Here is a 19,502-nt window from a genome sequence, read left to right as displayed (position 1 = left end):
AACCTGTCTGTGCCTCCAATCTTTGTTTGAAATGTATGACATTCCTTATAGACCAGTTTTCCTTTTTGGCCTAATTGTCACCAACATCGAATACACAAAAACATGTAGTAGATCAAGAACATATTGACGGTGGGAGAGTTTAGGTACATTTGGACACACAAAATCATTGTTGTTTGTCACCCATGTGTTTATTAATCAATAATTGATAAAACGGGATCCAGATAATATTGAAACGTTGGGTCAGAATGTTCGCTGACAGAGTATGTGATACAGAAGTAGATAGACTATGTTTCCTTGACATCTGTTAACTTCCTGGTCTTTAATATGTGACAAGGCAACATTAACAGACATTCTGAGACATGACTTCGAATAATCTTCCCAACTTTTTAAGTTTCACAAGTTTGAGGGATTTATACAATTGTAACAGTTCAATTTTTAAAAAATAACGAAATAAGGATTTTTTTCCACCCCATTTACATTTGCGAATATAATATTTGTCCAAGAGAATAATAATGTTAATAAAATAGTTATGATAGATCGGAATTACAAGGATAAGCATCATGCCATTTAACATCATCAAAGGTTAACATAGGTAATATACACAAGCATTTATGGATTTCAATCCATAGTTTACTAGAATGGCGACATGGGGGTAAAAAATGCTCTACAGATTCTGGAACAAAAAAACAGGCATTTTGTCAAAATGGAATCTTTTGTGCAAGAAATCATTAACAGGTTAGATGGAAGGAAATATTTTAAAATTAGTTTCTTTAACTTTTGGGATAACTGGATAAAAGGTTGTCGCTTTTGACCATAGCATGGGTTGGTCACTTCCATAGCAATATATTGAATTAGAATCACCAAAAATGGCTTCATTAACTGCCAGTCGTATCCACTTATTGTTGAATTTGCCTGTTGTTCTATTATTTCAGTTATTTCATTGTATTCAGAGTAATGTCCCTGTTTTTAATTACTTTTTTTTCTTATCCGTATTTTTTTTAAACTGCATTGTTGGTTAGGGGCTCGTAAGTTAGCATTTCCCTCTAAGGTTGACACCTGTTGTATTTGGCGCATGTGACTAATACCATTTGATTTGTATTGATGTGTAATATTGTTACTGTTGCAATAAAATAAAACATTATTAAAAATAACTTCCTGTTCCTATGCTAGGTTGAAGATAACCTTGGTTAAGTCATGAGGGTTCTAATATCCCAGAACTCTTTGCATAAATAAGGACAAATTCTAAACTAAGGCACCTGATATGCTATTTAGCAACAGCGCTGGTTCGATGAATCTGTTAATTTTCAAAAGCTTCCGCATGGAATCGTAACTTGCCTGAGTATTTTCAACCTATAAAGGCCTATGGTGTGTGTGTGTGTAAGATGACACCTTGCTGGGAGTTGCAGTGGAGCCAGAACTCTACACTGTTGATTTGAATAGGGAACTGTGATGCCCAACCCCCTCTCCCCTTAAGTGTCCATCATGACCAAACCAGTCCTCCAGGCTTCAACGAGACCAACAACAGCCATGTCATGAGGACTAGGCAAGATTCCACACCGACAGGAAGTGTGTGTGTGAGAGAGAGAGACATTGTTTAGGCAAGATTCCCTTTTGTAACAGACACTGACTGACAGAAAAAGGATCCAATCAATTCCCATTATTCTCTGACATTCATCAACCACTGACATAGTCAGTCACACACACACTCTTCTGTGACTAATATAACAGTCATTTCTACTAGGGGGGCATCATAGTTTTGAGGATCTTTATCAAACTGTGCTGAAATCAAACTTTCCAGACTTTCCTTCAATTATCAAGAAATTACAAGTACATCGGTAAGCAAGTCGAAACAGAAATATATGATAGCGGATAACGTTTCTACACATAAATGTACAAAATATACCAGAAAGGCCGCGTGTTCCAAATAAACCACCTCGATTGACATCAGTGTACAACATTGGACTGTGTTCATGTACACCCAGAAGCTGCAAAAATAGTTTTTGAAAAACACAAGTCAACAACGACATATAATACATTGGAGATGCTTTGTCACTTAATTAAAAAATATATTGAGGAAAACATAACAGATTTGTTAAGATTCATACTGTTAACAGTATCTAGAGTTTACAAAATGGTACAATAGAGATAAATAATTATACACAACAAAGAATGACATCTGCCCACGTGGTCAAATTGATGTTGGGGTACTGTGTAGAGACTGATCTGTCCTTCAGGGTTGGGCAGTGGCAACCAACTTACAATTATGGCAGTGAACAAATATATCACAGACATCAATAAAAACAAAATGCATCAGATAAGAAAACGTGTAGATTATAAAACCAGCCTCAATATCAATTTTTGTGGCACTAAAATCGTTATATGATTTGACCCATGGCATATCCACATAATGCATATAACTGGCAAGGAATGGCATCCAACATAATGTAGCGGAGGGTAAAACTTCAGCATTCGGGCTTGACCTGGCTCAGTTAAGCTGCACAGTTCAGAGTGTGTGTTCGTCTAGTTGAATCCGTCGTTCCAGTCCATAACCTTGTTGTATTCATTGATCTTCTGTTTGATGTGGGACAGTTTGTTCTTCAGGTACTCACACCTCTCCCTCTTCTCAAGGAACGTAGGATCCTGACAACGAGAGAGAGAGAGAAGTTAACATTTGTTTGTTCATTTACTGTCTCCATCTCTCTCTTTCACCATCTGCCCCACACACACACACACCTGTGGCAACAAGTCCCATATCCCGTCTTGTCATTTCATAAGGTAATAAATGGTGGAACCCGAAAGCCATCAGATAAGGGCATAGTTGCATTTGATGCATCTAGCAAATGTCCTTGTCTGCAGTGTGAGTGTAGAAAGAACAAAGATAAACATTTCGAACAGGAGTGAAGAGAGAGGAGTGAGGAGTGAGGAGAGAGGAGTGAGGAGTGAGGAGTGAGGAGTGAGGAGTGAGGAGAGAGGAGTGAGGAGAGAGGAGTGAGGAGAGAGGAGTGAGGAGCAGGAGTGAGGAGAGAGGAGTGAGGAGCAGGAGAGAGGAGAGAGGAGTGAGGAGTGAGGAGACAGGAGTGAGGAGAGGAGTGAGAGAGAGGAGGAGGAGAGAGGAGTGAGGAGAGGAGTGAGGAGAGAGGAGTGAGGAGAGAGGAGTGAGGAGTGAGGAGAGAGGAGGAGGAGCAGGAGTGAGGAGAGAGGAGTGAGGAGTGAGGAGCTGGAGTGAGGAGAGGAGTGAGGAGAGGGAGTGAGGAGCAGGGTGAGGAGCAGGAGTGAGGGAGAGAGGAGCGAGGAGCGAGGAGAGGAGGAGTGAGCAGGAGTGAAGAGTGAGGAGTGAGGAGCAGGAGAGAGGAGTGAGGAGTGAGGAGTGAGGAGCAGGAGAGAGGAGTGAGGGTGAGGAGAGAGGAGTGAGGAGAGAGGAGTGAGGGGAGAGGAGTGAGGAGAGAGGAGGAGGTGAGGAGTGAGGAGCGAGGAGCAGAGTGAGGAGGAGAGGAGTGAGGAGTGAGGAGCTGGAGTGAGGAGAGAGGAGTGAGGGGAGAGAGGAGTGAGGAGCAGGAGTGAGGAGCAGGAGTGAGGAGCGAGGAGAGAGGAGTGAGGAGCAGGAGTGAAGAGTGAGGAGTGAGGAGCAGGAGAGAGGAGTGAGGAGTGAGGAGTGAGGAGCAGGAGAGAGGAGTGAGGAGTGAGGAGAGAGGAGTAGGAGCAGGAGTGAGGGAGAGAGGAGTGAGGAGAGGAGGAGGAGTGAGGAGTGAGGAGAGTGGAGTGAGGAGTGAGGAGCAGGAGTGAGGAGTGAGGAGTGAGGAGCAGGAGTGAGGGAGAGGAGTGAGGAGGAGAGGAGTGAGGAGTGAGGAGGAGTGAGGAGCAGGGTGAGGAGAGAGGAGGAGGAGGCAGGAGTGAGGAGTGAGGAGTGAGGGCAGGAGTGAGGAGCAGGAGTGAGGAGAGGAGTGAGGAGTGAGGAGCGAGGAGTGAGGAGCAGGAGTGAGGAGGAGGAGTGAGGAGTGAGGAGAGTGAGGAGAGAGGAGTGAGGAGAGAGGAGTGAGGAGAGTGAAGAGTGAAGAGTGAAGAGTGAAGAGCGAGGAGCGAGGAGCGAGGAGCGAGGGGAGCGAGGAGCGAGGAGCGAGGAGGAGGAGTGAGTGAGGAGCTGGGTGAGGAGAGAGGAGTGAGGAGCAGGAGTGAAGAGTGAAGAGTGAAGAGTGAGGAGTGAGGAGTGAGGAGCGAGGAGCGAGGAGCGAATAGGAAGTGCTCTGATCTACTGTCAGTCCGTCACACATCATTGGTTTACCTGAAAGGGAAACTACCTGAAACTGTGTGAAACTCCCCGTCTACACAAACCGGTTCTACAGATCAGCTTCTACTGGGCATCGTCCATAAACATATTACTGAAACCTAAAACTACTCTACAGGTCATCATTAAGGCTCAGGACCTGTAGTGGGTCCCCTACTTATGTACATTTTCTATTAAACTAAGACTCAAAAATCACTTACCGCTTTCTTTCTCTGGTACTCCAATACTATGGTATTGATGCGTTCCTTCTCCTGAAAGAAGATCTTTAACTTTGAACAAGGGATTGGTAAAAAGCACTAGAATGACATGAATGTACATGAGGCTATAATTTATGGGAGCTTTATGTTTTTTAAAATATATTTTTACCCCCTTTTTCTCCCCAATTTCGTGGTATCCAATTGTTAGTAGTTACTATCTTGTCTCATCGCTACAACTCCCGTACGGGCTCGGGAGAGACGAAGGTTGAAAGTCATGCGTCCTCCGATACACAACCCAACCAAGCCGCACTGCTTCTTAACACAGCGCGCATCCAACCCGGAAGCCAGCCGCACCAATGTGTCAGAGGAAACACCGTGCACCTGGAAACCTTGGTTAGCGCGCACTGCGCCCGGCCCGCCACAGGAGTCTCTGGTGCGCGATGAGACAAGGATATGCCGACCGGACAAACCCTCCCTAACCCGGACGACGCTATGCCAATTGTGTGTCGCCCCACGGACCTCCCGGTCACGGCCGGTTACGACAGAGCCTGGGCGCGAACCCAGAGTCTCTGCAGTACAGCGCCCTTAACCACTGCGCCACCCGGGAGGCCCAGGGAGCTTTATGTTTTGTGTGTTCTGTGTGTGTGTGAGTGTGAGTGAAGTCTACATGCTTGTGTATTTCTCTCTCTCTCTCTCGGTCTCAGTACCAGTTGACTGGAGGGCCGTGGAGGCAGGTTCCTCATCAGTTCGTCCATCTCGTCAAACTTCTTGGCCATGACCTGGACCTCAGCATGCAGCTCTTTGTACTCAGCATACTGGTCCTTAAACACAGCCTTGTACTGGTCCCTCTCCTCCTCTGTACGGATTGTTGGGTACTTCCTGTTCACACAACAAATACAAAGCAGAGGTCATCAACAAGCATCTCAAATAGTCTAAAATGACTCGTCCAACACAAACACACAGAAATGCAGGGTTGTTTTTTTTAAGGCCTTTATATGTAGAAACAAATGTCTTCCACCTGGGCAACCAGGTGTGTGTGAACTCTCTTGCCAAGCCCATTAATGACATTAACGGATCAATTAAGTGGCAGAGAGAGATCGAAAAAGCAGGACTGAGTGTGGCCCTCGTGAGATGGAGTTCTGCACCGTATGACCTTGGATAGATAAGTCTAGTAGGAAGCAGACTGTGGCAGTCAGCTAGCCTTTGGTACTTAAGGTCCGTTTGATTTTATTTAACCTTTATACACTGCTCAAACAAATAAAGGGAACACTTAAACAACACAATGTTACTCCAAGTCAATCACACTTCTGTGAAATCAAACTGTCCACTTAGGAAGCAACACTGATTGACAATGCATTTCACATGCTGTTGTGCAAATGGAATAGACAACAGGTGGAAATTATAGGCAATTAGCAAGACACCCCCAATAAAGCCGTGCAGAACGTTCTGCTGCCTGTAACATCCTCAGCATGACCGGTTTGGCTGTGGGTCAGTCATGGTGTGGCATTTCTTTGGTAGGGATGGAGTCACAACCCCCTCCAGGTAGTGCAGCTCGCCAGAAGGTTAGCCTGACTGCCATTAGGTACAGAGATGAGATCCTCAGAGGCCCCTTGTGAGACCATATGCTTGTGCGGTTGGCCCAGGTTCCCCTAATGCAAGACAATGCTAGACCTCATGTGGCTGGAGTGTGTAGCAGTTCCTGCAAGAGGAAGGCATTGATGCTATGGACTGACCCGCCCGTTCCCCAGGCCTGAACACCAGATTGAGCACATCTGGGACACCATGTCTCGTTCCATGCCACGTTGCACCACAGACTGTCTAGGAGTTGGCGGATGCTTTAGTCCAGGTCTGGGAGGAGATCCCTCAGGAGACCATCCGCCACCTCATCAGGAGCATGCCCAGGCGTTGTAGGGAGGTCATACAGGCACGTGGAGGCCACACACACACTACTGAGCCTCATTTGGACTTGTTTTAAGGACATTACATCAAAGTTGGATCAGCCTGTAGTGTGGTTTTCCACTTTAATTTTAAGTGTGACTCCAAATCCAGACCTCCATAGGTTGATACATTTGATTTCCATTGATCATTTTTGTGTGATTTTGTTGTCAGCACATTCAACGATATGAAGAAAAAAAGTATTTAATAAGAATATTTCATTCATTCAGATCTAGGATGTGTTATTTTAGTGTTCCCTTTATTTTTTTGAGCAGTGTGTAATATATATATATATATATATATGCAGGGAATTTGAGACCAAAGTCTCTTTTTCTTCACAAAATAATTAAGCAAATACAATAATAAGGAGGCAGTGATTCAAATGACAACGAACAAAGGCAGGAGCATGATACACAACAACACAAACGATTAAAAACTCCATCTGTCAGAGAACAGGTCAACTAAAGTTAGATGGGTGGTCAGTACTCACGCCACGTAGTCTGCGATGATTACAGGTTTGGGGATGTGTCCTGAGGGGATGTGTCCTCGGAGGATCTCTGGCTCCATCATCAGAGGGGCGGCTGGAGAGGCAACATGGCCGTCCAACACCTCCGGGATAGTCTGGAGGGTGGGGAGAGGGGTCTGCGCTGAGGTCCTGGAACCGCCCAGCTGGGGAAGGATGGGGATCGGCGGTATGATTACTATGTTGTCAGCAAGGTTAAGGTCAATTCCATTTTAATTCATGTCAATTCAGTAAACCAAATTCCAATTCCAAATGTTCAAGAGGAAAGTCAGTGTGTCAGTGTGCTTCCTGAATTAACTGGAATTTAACATGGTTGTCAGTATGTATACTCAGCGTAATGGAATGAAGAATGTGACATTTGCGCCTTGGTTGTCGAAAAAAAAAAAGAAGAGCTTTACAAATTAAATGAATAAATATGAATTAAAGTTTTCTACTAGTGTACTAAGAGACTTACAGCAGATATTGGCAGGGAAGATCCAATGGTTTTCATCTGAGAACAAAGAAGACCAATGGGAAAGGATGAGGCAAAGGACTTGTCATGGAACACAAAAAGATTGCAGCACAAAAGGACAACTGTGTGTGTGTGTCTAACCCCGCCCTCACCTCCTGCGCTAACCCCTCCCTCCTCAGCCTCACCTCCTGCGCTAACCCCTCCCTCCTCAGCCTCGCCGCCTCGTGCCGCCACAGCTTCAGACACACACCGGCGCCCACAAAATATATCATCATGTTGACGAACAGAAAAATAATGGCGGCGGTCTGTCCGGCCTCTGTGCGACAGAAGGCTCCATTGACTCCGTTGTTGAAGACAGGGATGTAACAGAGGCCTCCTCTGGTTGTGTCCCTGACGTACATGACCGCTGCTACCATGTAGAGAAACCCAAGGGCCAGGTTAATTACACACTCAGTCAACGGCCACCAAGACGAGTCTAGGAGGATGGTACGGTAGTACATGGTCATCCCCAGGACTAGCATAATGACCGTTACTATCCAGGCCAGGCCAGCCACTACCAAGATGAAGGGGGTTTTGGGTCCGTCGTAGCTGAACGATCCGCTGCCTCCGTACGCTGCTGCGCCGCCCCCTAACCCCCCAAACAATTGTGGCTGGGAGTAGCCGAACATATTGAACCACTCATTGTCCTTGTGCACATAAGCACACGCACAGGCAAAGACGACAGCGCCCAAAAGGAGCTCGACGCAGCCCAGGATGCGCAGTAACCCCGCCCAGGACTTCATATAGGCGTAGCGCTGGTGGTAATCCTCCACCCGCTCGCTGTAGGTCTTGGCTGAGCGGAATGTGACGCCTGAGACAGACTCGAATGCATCGGTTCCTAGCAACATGGCGTCACGTTCTTTTCTGGAGTTGTAGCTTCCGCCAGAGCCTCCGTACGGATCCAGGTAGGAGCCAGGGAGGGAGGGAGAGGGGGAGGGGAGCAGGGGACACCTCTAGTGGTTCCTGGTTTGAGGTCGTCTTTTTCCGTCAGCGGCGGGGAGGGGGGTAAGGAGAAGGGCTTGTTGCTGCTACCACGGACACTGTTGCCGCGGAAGAAGTTCTTGAAGGAGTCAGGAATGAAGCGGCGGACGGGTTTGATGTCCATGGCTGCACTGTCGTTGTCAAGGCGCTCCGAGGCACCGTCGCTAGGGGGGTAGAAGTCAGGGCCCACGGGGGGCTGGTCTGGGAGGGGAGGGGGGGGCAGGGGGTCGGAGCTCACAGCCAGGTCTGCCCCCCTGAAACCCCCAAGGGAGCGGGGAGGAGGAGGGAGGTCCTGGTCCCTCCATAAGGAGCCCACTGGGACCTGGTCGTAGTGAGGTTCTGCATCCTGGACAATGTTGAAACGGCCAGAGGAACCTCCTCTAGCAGACATGGGGACACACTGGTCTCTGCCCTCGTACAGACACAGAGAGGAGAGAGGCTGTGGTTAGAAAATGCAGGACAATATTGCCAAAGGATGAGCTGCTTGACAGTCTCAAATCTATGCAGTATACTTTGTTTGACCTCTAAACTACCTTTACAAAAGCATAACAGGACAAAGATTGTTAAACTCAAGACATGAGACATGATCTGGATTACTATTACAATGTGTGTATGTGTGTGTGGGTTATTGATATGTATAATTATTGTTATGTAATTTTCTTGTTACTTTCTGATTTTTTTTTATGCATTATTCTTTTTTAGTTTATTTAGTAAATATTTTCTTAACTCTTTCTTGAACTGCATTGTTGGTTACGGTTTTGTAAGTAAACATTTCACGGTAAGGTCTACCTGTTGTATTTGGCGCATATGAAAATTAAAATCAGATTTGTGTGTGTGTGTGGGGGGGGGGGACAGTAGTTGCATGCAAACGGGCACTGTCTTCAATCAGGGGCTTCCTGGTTATTGGCAATGCCAGATATCTGGGGGGGTAACAGTATAACACAAAGAACCTACCCAGATTCACCTAAACCTCATGTGTATTACTGGAAAGCAATACATTTTCAGTGAGTGGACTATCTTGGTGGTTAAATCAATAAAAAAATTAAATAAAAGGTCTGTCTGTCTCCCACAAACAAAACAATGTGGGGAAAATTTGGTAACAAGTTTATAGTTTTCTATAGCATGTCAAGTAACTCAAGTAAAACTCCCATCACCAAAGGACCACAATATCAACATCTCTTCAAAATTTTGGCATTGTTGTATCTTGCATCAATCATAACATCGCAAAAATAGTTGGAATAATACCTCTTTTACACAGTCACCGGGCCAGATTCACATGGCCTTGCTGTTCAGTATGAATATGTTTATATGGCTCTGATTTCCTCTCTGGCTGTGTCACCTGGAATGAGGACAAACAGGCGACAGTCAGTTACACTGAGGGAGTTTGTTTATCTGGCCCGGGTTACCCCGGTGGAAGAAGTTTGAACTAGGAGAAAAGTGACGCCAGGATGCCTCCCGACGTGAGCCAAGTGCCTGCTCTCTCTCGTTGATGGCGAAATCGGATGAAAACAAACGTGCCATAATTAAGTATGTGGAGAGTGATCAGTAGGATTACGTGTTTTTCACATTCAGATGTGATTGCTTTTGATAAAAACGCAATTGACAACTAGTTTAAAAATTCTAAAAATGTATTTTATGGAAAAGGTATGCATGTTTCTGGATGATGCGCCATGCTGCCTTGTTGACAACATGACCTTTTGATTTGAGAAGGGCGCTCCTCCCTCCCCGATTTTGCCCAATAACGTGACTGGCCATTGCCCAGTTCATCCCGGGCCCGCGTAATACAACTCCCTCAATGACCTACATGCATCAAATCAAATATCTTACTTGTCACGTGCTCGGGAATATAACAGGTGTGGGTGGACCTTACCGTGAAATGCTTACTTACAAGCCCTAACCAACAATGCCGTTTAAAAAAAATACAGTTAAGAAAATATTTGCTAAATACACTAAAGTAAATAAGAAAAAAAAGTAACTGCATAACGAGGCTATATACAGGGGGTACCGGTACCGAGTCAATGTGGAGGCTATATACAGGGGGTACCGGTACCGAGTCAATGTGGAGGCTATATACAGGGGGTACCGGTACCGAGTCAATGTGGAGGCTATATACAGGGGGTACCGGTACCGAGTCAATGTGGAGGCTATATACTGGGGGTACCGGTACCGAGTCAATGTGGAGGCTATATACAGGGGTACCGGTACCGAGTCAATGTGGAGGCTATATATACCGAGTCAATGTGGAGGCTATATACAGGGGGTACCGGTACCGAGTCAATGTGGAGGCTATATACGAGTCAATGTGGGGTACAGGGGGTACCGAGTCAATGTGGAGGCTATATACAGGGGTACCGGTACCGAGTCAATGTGGAGGCTATATACAGGGGGTACCGGTACCGAGTCAATGTGGAGGCTATATACAGGGGGTACCGGTACCGAGTCAATGTGGAGGCTATATACAGGGGGTACCGGTACCGAGTCAATGTGCAGGGGTACTAATTAGTCTAGGTAATTTGTACATGTAGGTTGGGGTAAAGCGGGAGCAAGGTTGTGTACTGAACATCTACAGTATATCCTACATACTTTAATAGCTGTACTTTAGGTTTGCAAAAAGGCTCAAACTGATGACCTCATTTGTTCTGACCTAACATAGCAATTTTAAGAGAGACTGTAGCAGCCGGTTACAACTCCATTACAACTTGGAAGTTAGGTGTGCGTCTTTTGTCGACATAAAAAAATAAAATCTAAACCACATGACAAGGCTATATCAAATCTGAACTAAAACTCGTGTCCACAATTTCATTTTGGCATGCAGTCCACCACATGGCGAATAGGAGCTTCGGGAACATTCTACAAACACTTATTATTATTATTGGCCTAACCTGAGTACAGAACTACTGATCTTTCTCGGCATTATCTATGTTTTTATTAATATTAACCTGATTTGTAACATTACCAGGTTGCTGTCCAGACAGTTTACCATCCCCATGAAATTGCTACTTGCATCATCACATATAACCTACATAAAACTGATAAGCACATATATTAAAACATCTGTAATATATATATTCCTAAATGTGACAACTCAGTTGACGTTTTATTATGAAATGTATTTGAATTTCGCTTACCTGCCGATAATACATTCACCTGTTTCTTCCGTTCATTAATTTCCGCAGAACGTAGGAGCTGGACCATGTGACCAACCAGTCCCTGTGCGTGACATAGCCGTCTGACAAGAACAACACCTGGGCTGTCCGGTCGAACCAGGGGTGTATTCATTACGCCAATTCTTTTGCAAAACGTTCGTCTGTTGCGAAACTGTTTAAGGCCTACTCCAAACGGAAAACATTTTGCAACGAAAACGAGTTTCTATTGGACAAATTTAGGTAGGTCGCTCACCGTTTCATTTGCTTCTTAAACGATAAACGACCTGTTGCAAGACGCAATGCATACAACTCAGACTTAACTGGGCTGAAAAAACGTAATGCTACGTTCAATTAAACGGAAACGGCTCTTTTCTAAGCGATTAGTTTAAAAAACGGGGAGGGGTTTGGTTGCGGTTTGGGGAAACGTGCCGTTCAGTACAAAGCCCTTACGCAACGTAGCAGATGTTCAATCGAACTGAACGCACCCCTAGTGCGGTGGGTGTAACTGGCGCGCTCTTAAAAGGGGGATCGAAACCAGTGATATGATCTGAAACTCCCCTTGGCCCTTTTGACTACTAATTGCTACTTTTTCTGCCGTTACTCTAATTTGCATTTTACTCTTTTTTTTTTTGCAGACGAGACTTGCTCCTCCAGCTGGCTATTTCAGTGAGATGCAGCACATCAAGAGAAATAAAAGCCCAGTTTAGTTTATAGCCTGTAGCAGGGGTGTGAAACATGTGTCAGGGGATCCTGGTTTATGAGCCAATGGATTATGAGGAGTCGAGAAGAGGTGGTGAGGAGTGTGCAATTGAGATTATCCCTGGGTAGAAATTATAAATGGACCAACATTCATCAGCTCGCTAATAAATCACAGAAATGAAAGCTCAACAGTCAGGGAACCAAAACGTTTTGATGGGGAGGAAATATAACCAAGCCAGACCTCGTCCGAGACCGATTGCAGCTTCCAGGGCAAAACGAGTTAGACACCCCTGGCCCTTTAGACACCCCTGGCCTTTAGCTACAGATCCAATAAAATCACCAGTTCATTGTAAATGCATTTGTATTCTTTATTATGCTGTTCCACCATCATTCCTTCCTTGTACAGTATAAAGCTTTAGCCATACAAAAACGACCACTGCCTACTGATAAAACCTGTGAGTATTTCATGGAAATACTAGCGGTATGAGGACAAAATGAAATGCATCTTTTCTTAAATAAAATGGAAATATGAAACCTAAAATTAAAAAATAAAATAAAAATAAACTTCTGGCAAAAACACAATTCCTGCATTATGGCCTGTGTTGTTGAAATCTGAATGACATGACTAGGTTTATGGCTACCAATGTCCACAAAAAATTATGAATTTAAAAGATAATACAATTTTTAAAAAAAAGTAAAACAAAAAACACATTTAACCAAAAGGCATGTTTTTTTGTTATGTAGATAAACCATTGCAATGCAATAAATGCAAAATAAATTGTAATCGGTTTTAAATCAATCTATGCCACAAGAAAATACAGCATGCATCTAACTAATACACATTCAATTTTGCCCATCCTTAAGACTCTAAAATGACAAAACATTTCCCTTAGGAGAGTAGAGATATAGTGACGCATGCATTTGGTCTTGAATACTGCCCAAATCTTGTGATGACATGGTGTTTCATGACATCTAGCTTGTCCATGAACAGCTCTTGCAACACAAGTCAGTATCCAAACATGCTTACTGCCCTAGCTTTCATCCTAAATGAAGGTGTGGTTAACCATACAGTCCAAGCAGGGAATAAACACAGCCAACAGGTGCATCTCAACTGACACCAGCTACCACATATAGTGCACTACTGTCGACCAGTGTCCTAGGCCCTGATCAAAATGAGTGCACTATATAGCGAACAGGCTACCATTTGAGACATAGATATTTATTATCATTACACTGGGCCTCTACTCAGAAAGGTAACCACACTTGTCCATGTCTTAGACTGTAAACAATAGAGAGTGTATCGTTCACCAATTTTATGTCATCAATGTTGTCAACTATGCTAGATGAATTTCGTTTTCAGCCCTGGGGCATATTTTTTGTTCCAGTCCAAGACTATCACACCCATTTCAACAACTCAATGATTGTTTGATCATTTCAGAATCAGGTGTGATACATGTTGTGCTCGAACCAAAAGCAGAACGATCCTAGTATGTGTGTGATTGCTATAAGTTAAAGGCATATAGATTTTATTTTTTTCCCCCAACAAACAAAAGAGTCCATTGGTATGTTTTTTTCTAGTATGAAGAAGATTCCAGCCATGCACTGTTTTGGTTTCTAGGGTTTGTGTCCATGCTCGTTGTTGTCCTTCACTTCACCCACTGCTCGATCCACTGTTTTGGTTTCTAGGGTTTGTGTCCATGCTAGTTGTTGTCCTTCACTCACTGCTCTATACACTGTTTTGGCTTCTAGGGTTTGTGTCCATGCTAGTTGTTGTCCTTCACCCACTGCTCGATCCACTGGACTACCTGCTCCAGGTTGCGCTCCAGGTCCTCAGGCTCGTTGCTGGGCAACTGGTGGACAATCTCCTCCTTGTAGGCCTCCATGGCCTCCTCATAGATGGTCTGGAAGATCTCACACTGGACATTGTCCTGCAATTTCTTCCCTGTGTAGCCCCTGTGGAGAGAGAAAGAGAGAGAGAGAAAAATACACATCATGTGTTAGAGCTTTCTGAGTCTACAGCACATATGTCAGAGTCAAGGGCCACATCGAGAAGGTTTTTACGGCCCCTGGGATGATCTTGATTTATTATTAGAACCGGCCCGCAGACCGCAGCAAGCCGGCAGCCCGCAGATCTTTTACACGCACCAATACTACATTTCCCACAATGCAACGGTGACGCACCGAGCAGTAGGCTGCTTCATTTCAATATTTATTGGCACAGCAGTTGTCAGCATCACAGTAAAATTAACTTTCAGATACCCATCAAAAATGGCAAAACGGAAGGTGGACACTGAGAACCGGGGTTTCAAACAAGGTGGGAGTCGGAGTATTTGTTCACGGAGGTAGCTGGAAAACCTGTGTGTCTTCTGTGTGGAGAAAGTGTGGCGGTACTGAAAGAGTATAATCTGAGACGACATTATGAAACGAAACACGCGGACAAAAACAAGAATATGGACATGGAACAAAGGCTACAAAAGGCAGAGGAATTAAAACGAGGCCTCAAATCTCGACAGGCTCTGTTCAAAAAGCCAAATCACAAGGCCAGGCTGCTGTCAAGGCCAGTTTTATTTTGGCAGAAGAGATCGCTAAATCAGCCCGGCCATTTACGGAGGGGATTTCATCAAAAACTGCATGATTAAAGTTTGTGACGAAGTTTGCCCAGAAAAAAGGCAACTCTTTTTAAATGTGAGTCTGAGCAGAAACACCATTGCCGAGAGAGTAGACCAGTTGTCCATCAATCTAAAAGAGCAGCTTGTGAAAAAGGGAAAATATTTCATTGCATATTCCTTGGCTGTGGATGAGAGCACCACATTTCTGACATTGCCCAGTTGTCAATTTTCATCCGCGGAGTGGACTCCAGCCTAAGCGTGACAGAGGAGTTTTTGGCTTTACGTCCTATGCATGGCACAAACGGGGCATGATTTGTATGAAGAGGTGTCAAGATGTGTAAATGAGATGGAGCTGCCTTGGGAAAAACTCGTGGGTTTGACAACCGACGGAGCACCTGCGATGTGTGGACACAGGAGCGGACTGGTGGCGAAGATACGGGAAAAGATGCAAGAGGAAAACGCGACAGGTGAGCTGACAGCTTATCATTGTATCATACACCAGGAAGCGTTGTGCGGTAAAGCCTTGAAAATGGAGCATGTAATGAGCATCATCACGCGCACAGTTAACTTTATCAGAGCCAAAGGTTTGAATCACCGCCAGTTCAAGGCATTTCTGACGGAGTTAGAAAAGCATGGTGATTTGCCTTATCACACAGAGGTGCGATGGCTAAGCCAGGGAAAGGTGCTTCAAAGATGTTTCGAGCTTCGTGAGGAGATTTGTCTGTTCTGGACAGCAAAGGGAAAGACACAACACAACTCCGAGACGAAATGTTTCTGTGAAATGGCTTTTCTGTGTGACATTACGAGTCATCTGAATGCAATGAACTTGCAGCTGCAGGGTCGGGATCGTGTCATCTCTGATATGTACAGTACAGTGAAGGCATTTAAAACCAAACTGACTCTGTGGGAGACGCAGATGCGGAAAGAAAATTTGAGCCACTTTCCCAGCTGCCAGACCATGAAAGAGAAGCTCTCTACCAGTGCGTTCCCGAGCGCACAGTTGGCTGATAAAATAGGTATGCTTGCCGCTGACTTTCGACGCCGATTTGCTGACTTTGAAGCACAAAAAAGCAGGTTGGAACTGCTCGGTAACCCATTTGCTGTTGACGTGGAAAGCTCACCACCAAACCTCCAAATGGAGTTGATTGACCTCCAATGCAATGATGCACTGAGGGCAAAATACCAGTGGGTGCTGCGGAGTTCGCCCGTTTCCTCCCGACACAATGCCCCAGGCGCATCCAGGCTGCTCAAACGTTGTCTATGTTTGGCAGCACATACCTGTGTGAACAACTGTTTTCTTTGATGAACTTGAACAAAACATCACACAGAAGTCGACTTACTGCTGAACACCTCCACCAATTCTGAGGATTTCCTCAGCTCAGAGCCGCCGAACATTGATGAACTTGTGGAAAAGATGGGACACCCAGTATCACCCTCAACCTCAAACAAGTGAACATTACTGTGCAATCACATATTTAGAGTTTTTACTCAGTTCAAGTTTAAAAGTTAAAGTTTAATATTTGTTTTCACTGCATGTGCTTCTCCTTAAACAAAGTGTTGTTTTTGATTAATAGATTTTTGCACTTTATTTTATTGTATTTCAATCCAATTATATTTTAAAATATTTCAGTTGAGTGGATGATAGAAAATTGCTATTATTGTTTTTTTCTTTGAAGTAAATTTAGCCCACTTTTGCTAAAATAGAAAATATAGGCTACTGATGGTGCCTTGAATACCGGTTTCTTTCATTTAATGTTCATGTTATGGGGATTTTTATATAAAGGAAATTTGTCTTTTGTGTCTGTTGAAAATTAAAGATTACTGACAGAGCCATAAGAAAATATTGCTTTATTTATCTGATCATATTGGAATATATTTGTTAGGTTTTCAGTAGGTTCAATTAGGTTCACTAGACTATATGCGTCATTTAAAAAATTTTCAATTAACAGAACAGTCCGGCCCTCGGCTTTAGCTAAATTTTTATATTTGGCCCTCCGTCCATTTGACTTTGACACCCCTGCCCTACAGGGTCTTACCAGGGAAGAGGGAAGTGTTCCCTATGTAGCCCCCCCCCATGAAGAAGAAGGAAAGGGAGGAGCATGTCAGCCAGTAGTAGGAGAGAGAGAGAGAGAGACCCTTTTTAGACTACTGAGCCCAAGCCATACTGGGTTGTGATCCACTGGCCTGTTAATGCACCAACCATAGTAGCTGGAACCGTGTTGAAAGCAAAATGAGCAAATAAAACCGCTGAGCCAGCGTAAAAAGATTTAGGTTGGCACAACAGTATGAAAGAAGAAGGGAAAAATGTAAGGAGGCGCACACAGGGTCATAGTGCCTGTAGCCTGGAAAACAGCACGGTAGTGATAATGTAGTCCGTGTTCGCGACGTCTAGCAAATACACTGTTAAAACCTTTTTCCCCCCCCCAATTTGCCAAGAGGAAACCCCACCTGCCCTCCAGCCGACTGTAGAGGTTGGTGTTGTCTGTGCGGAGCACGAAAACAATCTGAAACCAACGCTCTGGGAAGAAGTCACAGCCGTGGTAGTCCACTATCACCCCTCCGTCGCCCATCTTATCCTCCAGCTCATCCACCACCTGGAACAAGGTAGTAAAGCAGTCAGCCTTAAAAAAAAACGTGAGGGGAAACAAAAACACACAAGTCCTGTGGCGGGGTAACTGCAGCACCTAAAAATAAACAGGCTTTGTCATGAGATGTGAATAGACTGTTTTAGATGAGATAAGACTCACTCGGTCCTCATCTAACACTGGGCACTGGTACTCTTCATCAAATCCATCAAACAGCTGCCCTAGAAGAGACAGAGACAAACAACATCATCAGCATGCTCTCCAAAACTTCTAACTAGATATGACGGGAGTATAAATAGGCCTGTGACAACACAATGAGTCGTGATGGGGTAGTGTTATGGTAGATACAGAGTGGCTTCAGAAAGTATCCATAACTCTTGACATATATTACACATTTGTGTTACAGCCCAAATTCAAAATTGACTAAATCTGGGGGGGGTCCTCACCAAAAAGTAAAAACATGTTTTTAGAAATTTTAGCAAATGTATTGAAGAGAAATATAGGAAATATCTCATTTACATAAGTACTCACACCCAAGTAAAACCTTTGGCAGTGATTTAAAGCTGTGAATCTTTGAGTCTCTAAGAGCTTTTCACACCTGGATTGTGCAACATTTGTCCATGATTATTAGCTAAATTTATTCAAGCGCTGTCAAATTAGTTGCTGACCATTGCTAGACAACCATTTGCAGGTCTTGCCATAGACTTTCAAGTAGATTTACAGTACCAGTCAAACGTTTGGACACACCAGAGAGTTATTTCAACAATCATGTTAAACACTTATTGCACACAGAATGCATCCATGCAACTTATTACGTGACGTGTTAAGCACATGTTTCCTCCTGGACTTATTGAGGCTTGCCATAACAAAGGGGTTGAATATTTATTGACTCAAGAAATGTAACCTTTTCATCAATTAGTAAAAATGTCAAATAACACAATTCCACTGACATTATGTGGTGTTGTGTGTAGGCCAGTGACAATGTTTCTCTCTCAATTTCATCCATTTTAAATTCAGTCTGTAAAAACAAAATGTGGAAACAGACGAGGTGTGTGAATACTTTCTGAAGAGACCGTAGCTAGTATACCCTTATGCACTTGGTCATCTGTGGTCTATTCATTAGTCAGAATACGTTTGGAAAACTTTTTTTTTTCACGCAAAAGAAATCCTTTATGATCCAAATGCAAAGAACGGTCCAAACTGACTAATAGAAACTCGTTTTCACTGCAAAACGTTTGGAGTTAACGGTTTCCATTGCGCAACGTTTTGCAGCGGGATCAGACTAATGAATAGACAGACCCCTAGTGTGTCTTCTTACCTTCTTGTGCCAGGTCGCCTACATTGACATAGGTTAGTCCTGTCCTCTGGGCAAGCTCTTTCCCCAGGGTGGTCTTCCCTACGCCAGGGGTGCCTGTCAGAGGACGGCATAATCATCATAAACAACGTGCTAACTAGCCTACTTTTCAAATTTAGCCTACTTCGCCGTTGTACATCTGCAACCACGTCCCAAACATCATACTTTTCTATTTCTACATGTGGTATCTATGCAAACCATTTTCAAGTGAATGATGCTAAAGTTACGAAGGGGGTTGTTAGGTACAGCACCTACTAGTAGCGAGCTAACGCCAGGAATTTCGACCACGCAGCATCTTTCGAGCTTATTTGTGGTGCATCATTGGCCACAAGCACATAATCGCCCTGAACGGTCTATACACTTACAAATTAAATATCGTTATATAGGCGGGTAGACGGTGGTAGTTAAATAGATAGTTAACTCGTTGGATGGAGACTTGTTTAACATTACCTGTCAGTAGAATATTTGGTCGCTTCATGATTTTCATCGCTGTTTTTTTTTTTCTTGCCTTGCGTGCTCTACACGTGACCAATTACAAAGGTACGGTAGACCTCGGAAACTTCTCCTATTTTATTTGTTACTTTTGTTAACAAAACCAGACCACTTGTATCAATCAGTAACCCACTCAATCAAAGTCACTTATGAGTCAAATACAACAAAGCTTCGTGAATCGTGTATTTGGAGAACACGCGAGCCCCGTG

At 44.2% G+C, this 19,502-nt stretch overlaps 2 protein-coding genes and 1 long non-coding RNA gene across 3 annotated transcripts; 1 reads left to right on the top strand and 2 right to left on the bottom strand.

Annotated features, from left to right (window-relative positions):
* Positions 1–305: 305 nt before the first annotated feature.
* Positions 306–11,773, bottom strand: marveld2b (MARVEL domain containing 2b). The gene is given in 8 exon segments (XM_035761216.2): positions 306–2,640; positions 4,483–4,533; positions 5,187–5,358; positions 6,905–7,083; positions 7,392–7,427; positions 7,541–8,358; positions 8,361–8,820; positions 11,537–11,773. Coding segments are annotated over 8 exon segments (1,851 nt in total). The 5' UTR covers positions 11,552–11,773; the 3' UTR covers positions 306–2,520.
* LOC118374742 (uncharacterized) lies at positions 11,654–12,935 on the top strand. The gene is made up of 2 exons (XR_004823658.2): positions 11,654–11,794; positions 12,190–12,935. It is a non-coding gene; the product is annotated as an uncharacterized LOC118374742 (long non-coding RNA).
* ak6 (adenylate kinase 6) lies at positions 12,608–19,500 on the bottom strand. Its single transcript, XM_035761222.2, has 5 exons — positions 19,252–19,500; positions 18,766–18,858; positions 17,610–17,668; positions 17,311–17,456; positions 12,608–14,206 (listed from the first exon to the last, which is right to left on the bottom strand). The coding sequence occupies exons 1-5, from the start codon at positions 19,286–19,288 to the stop codon at positions 14,017–14,019; spliced, it is 525 nt and encodes a 174-aa protein (XP_035617115.1). The 5' UTR covers positions 19,289–19,500; the 3' UTR covers positions 12,608–14,016.
* Between the last annotated feature and the right edge of the window lie 2 nt (positions 19,501–19,502).

Source organism: Oncorhynchus keta, chromosome 25 (assembly GCF_023373465.1).
Source record: "Oncorhynchus keta strain PuntledgeMale-10-30-2019 chromosome 25, Oket_V2, whole genome shotgun sequence".
Taxonomy (NCBI): Eukaryota; Metazoa; Chordata; class Actinopteri; order Salmoniformes; family Salmonidae; genus Oncorhynchus; species Oncorhynchus keta.
The sequence above is the reverse complement of the archived record's forward strand: the minus strand, read 5'-3'. Positions and strand labels throughout refer to the sequence as shown.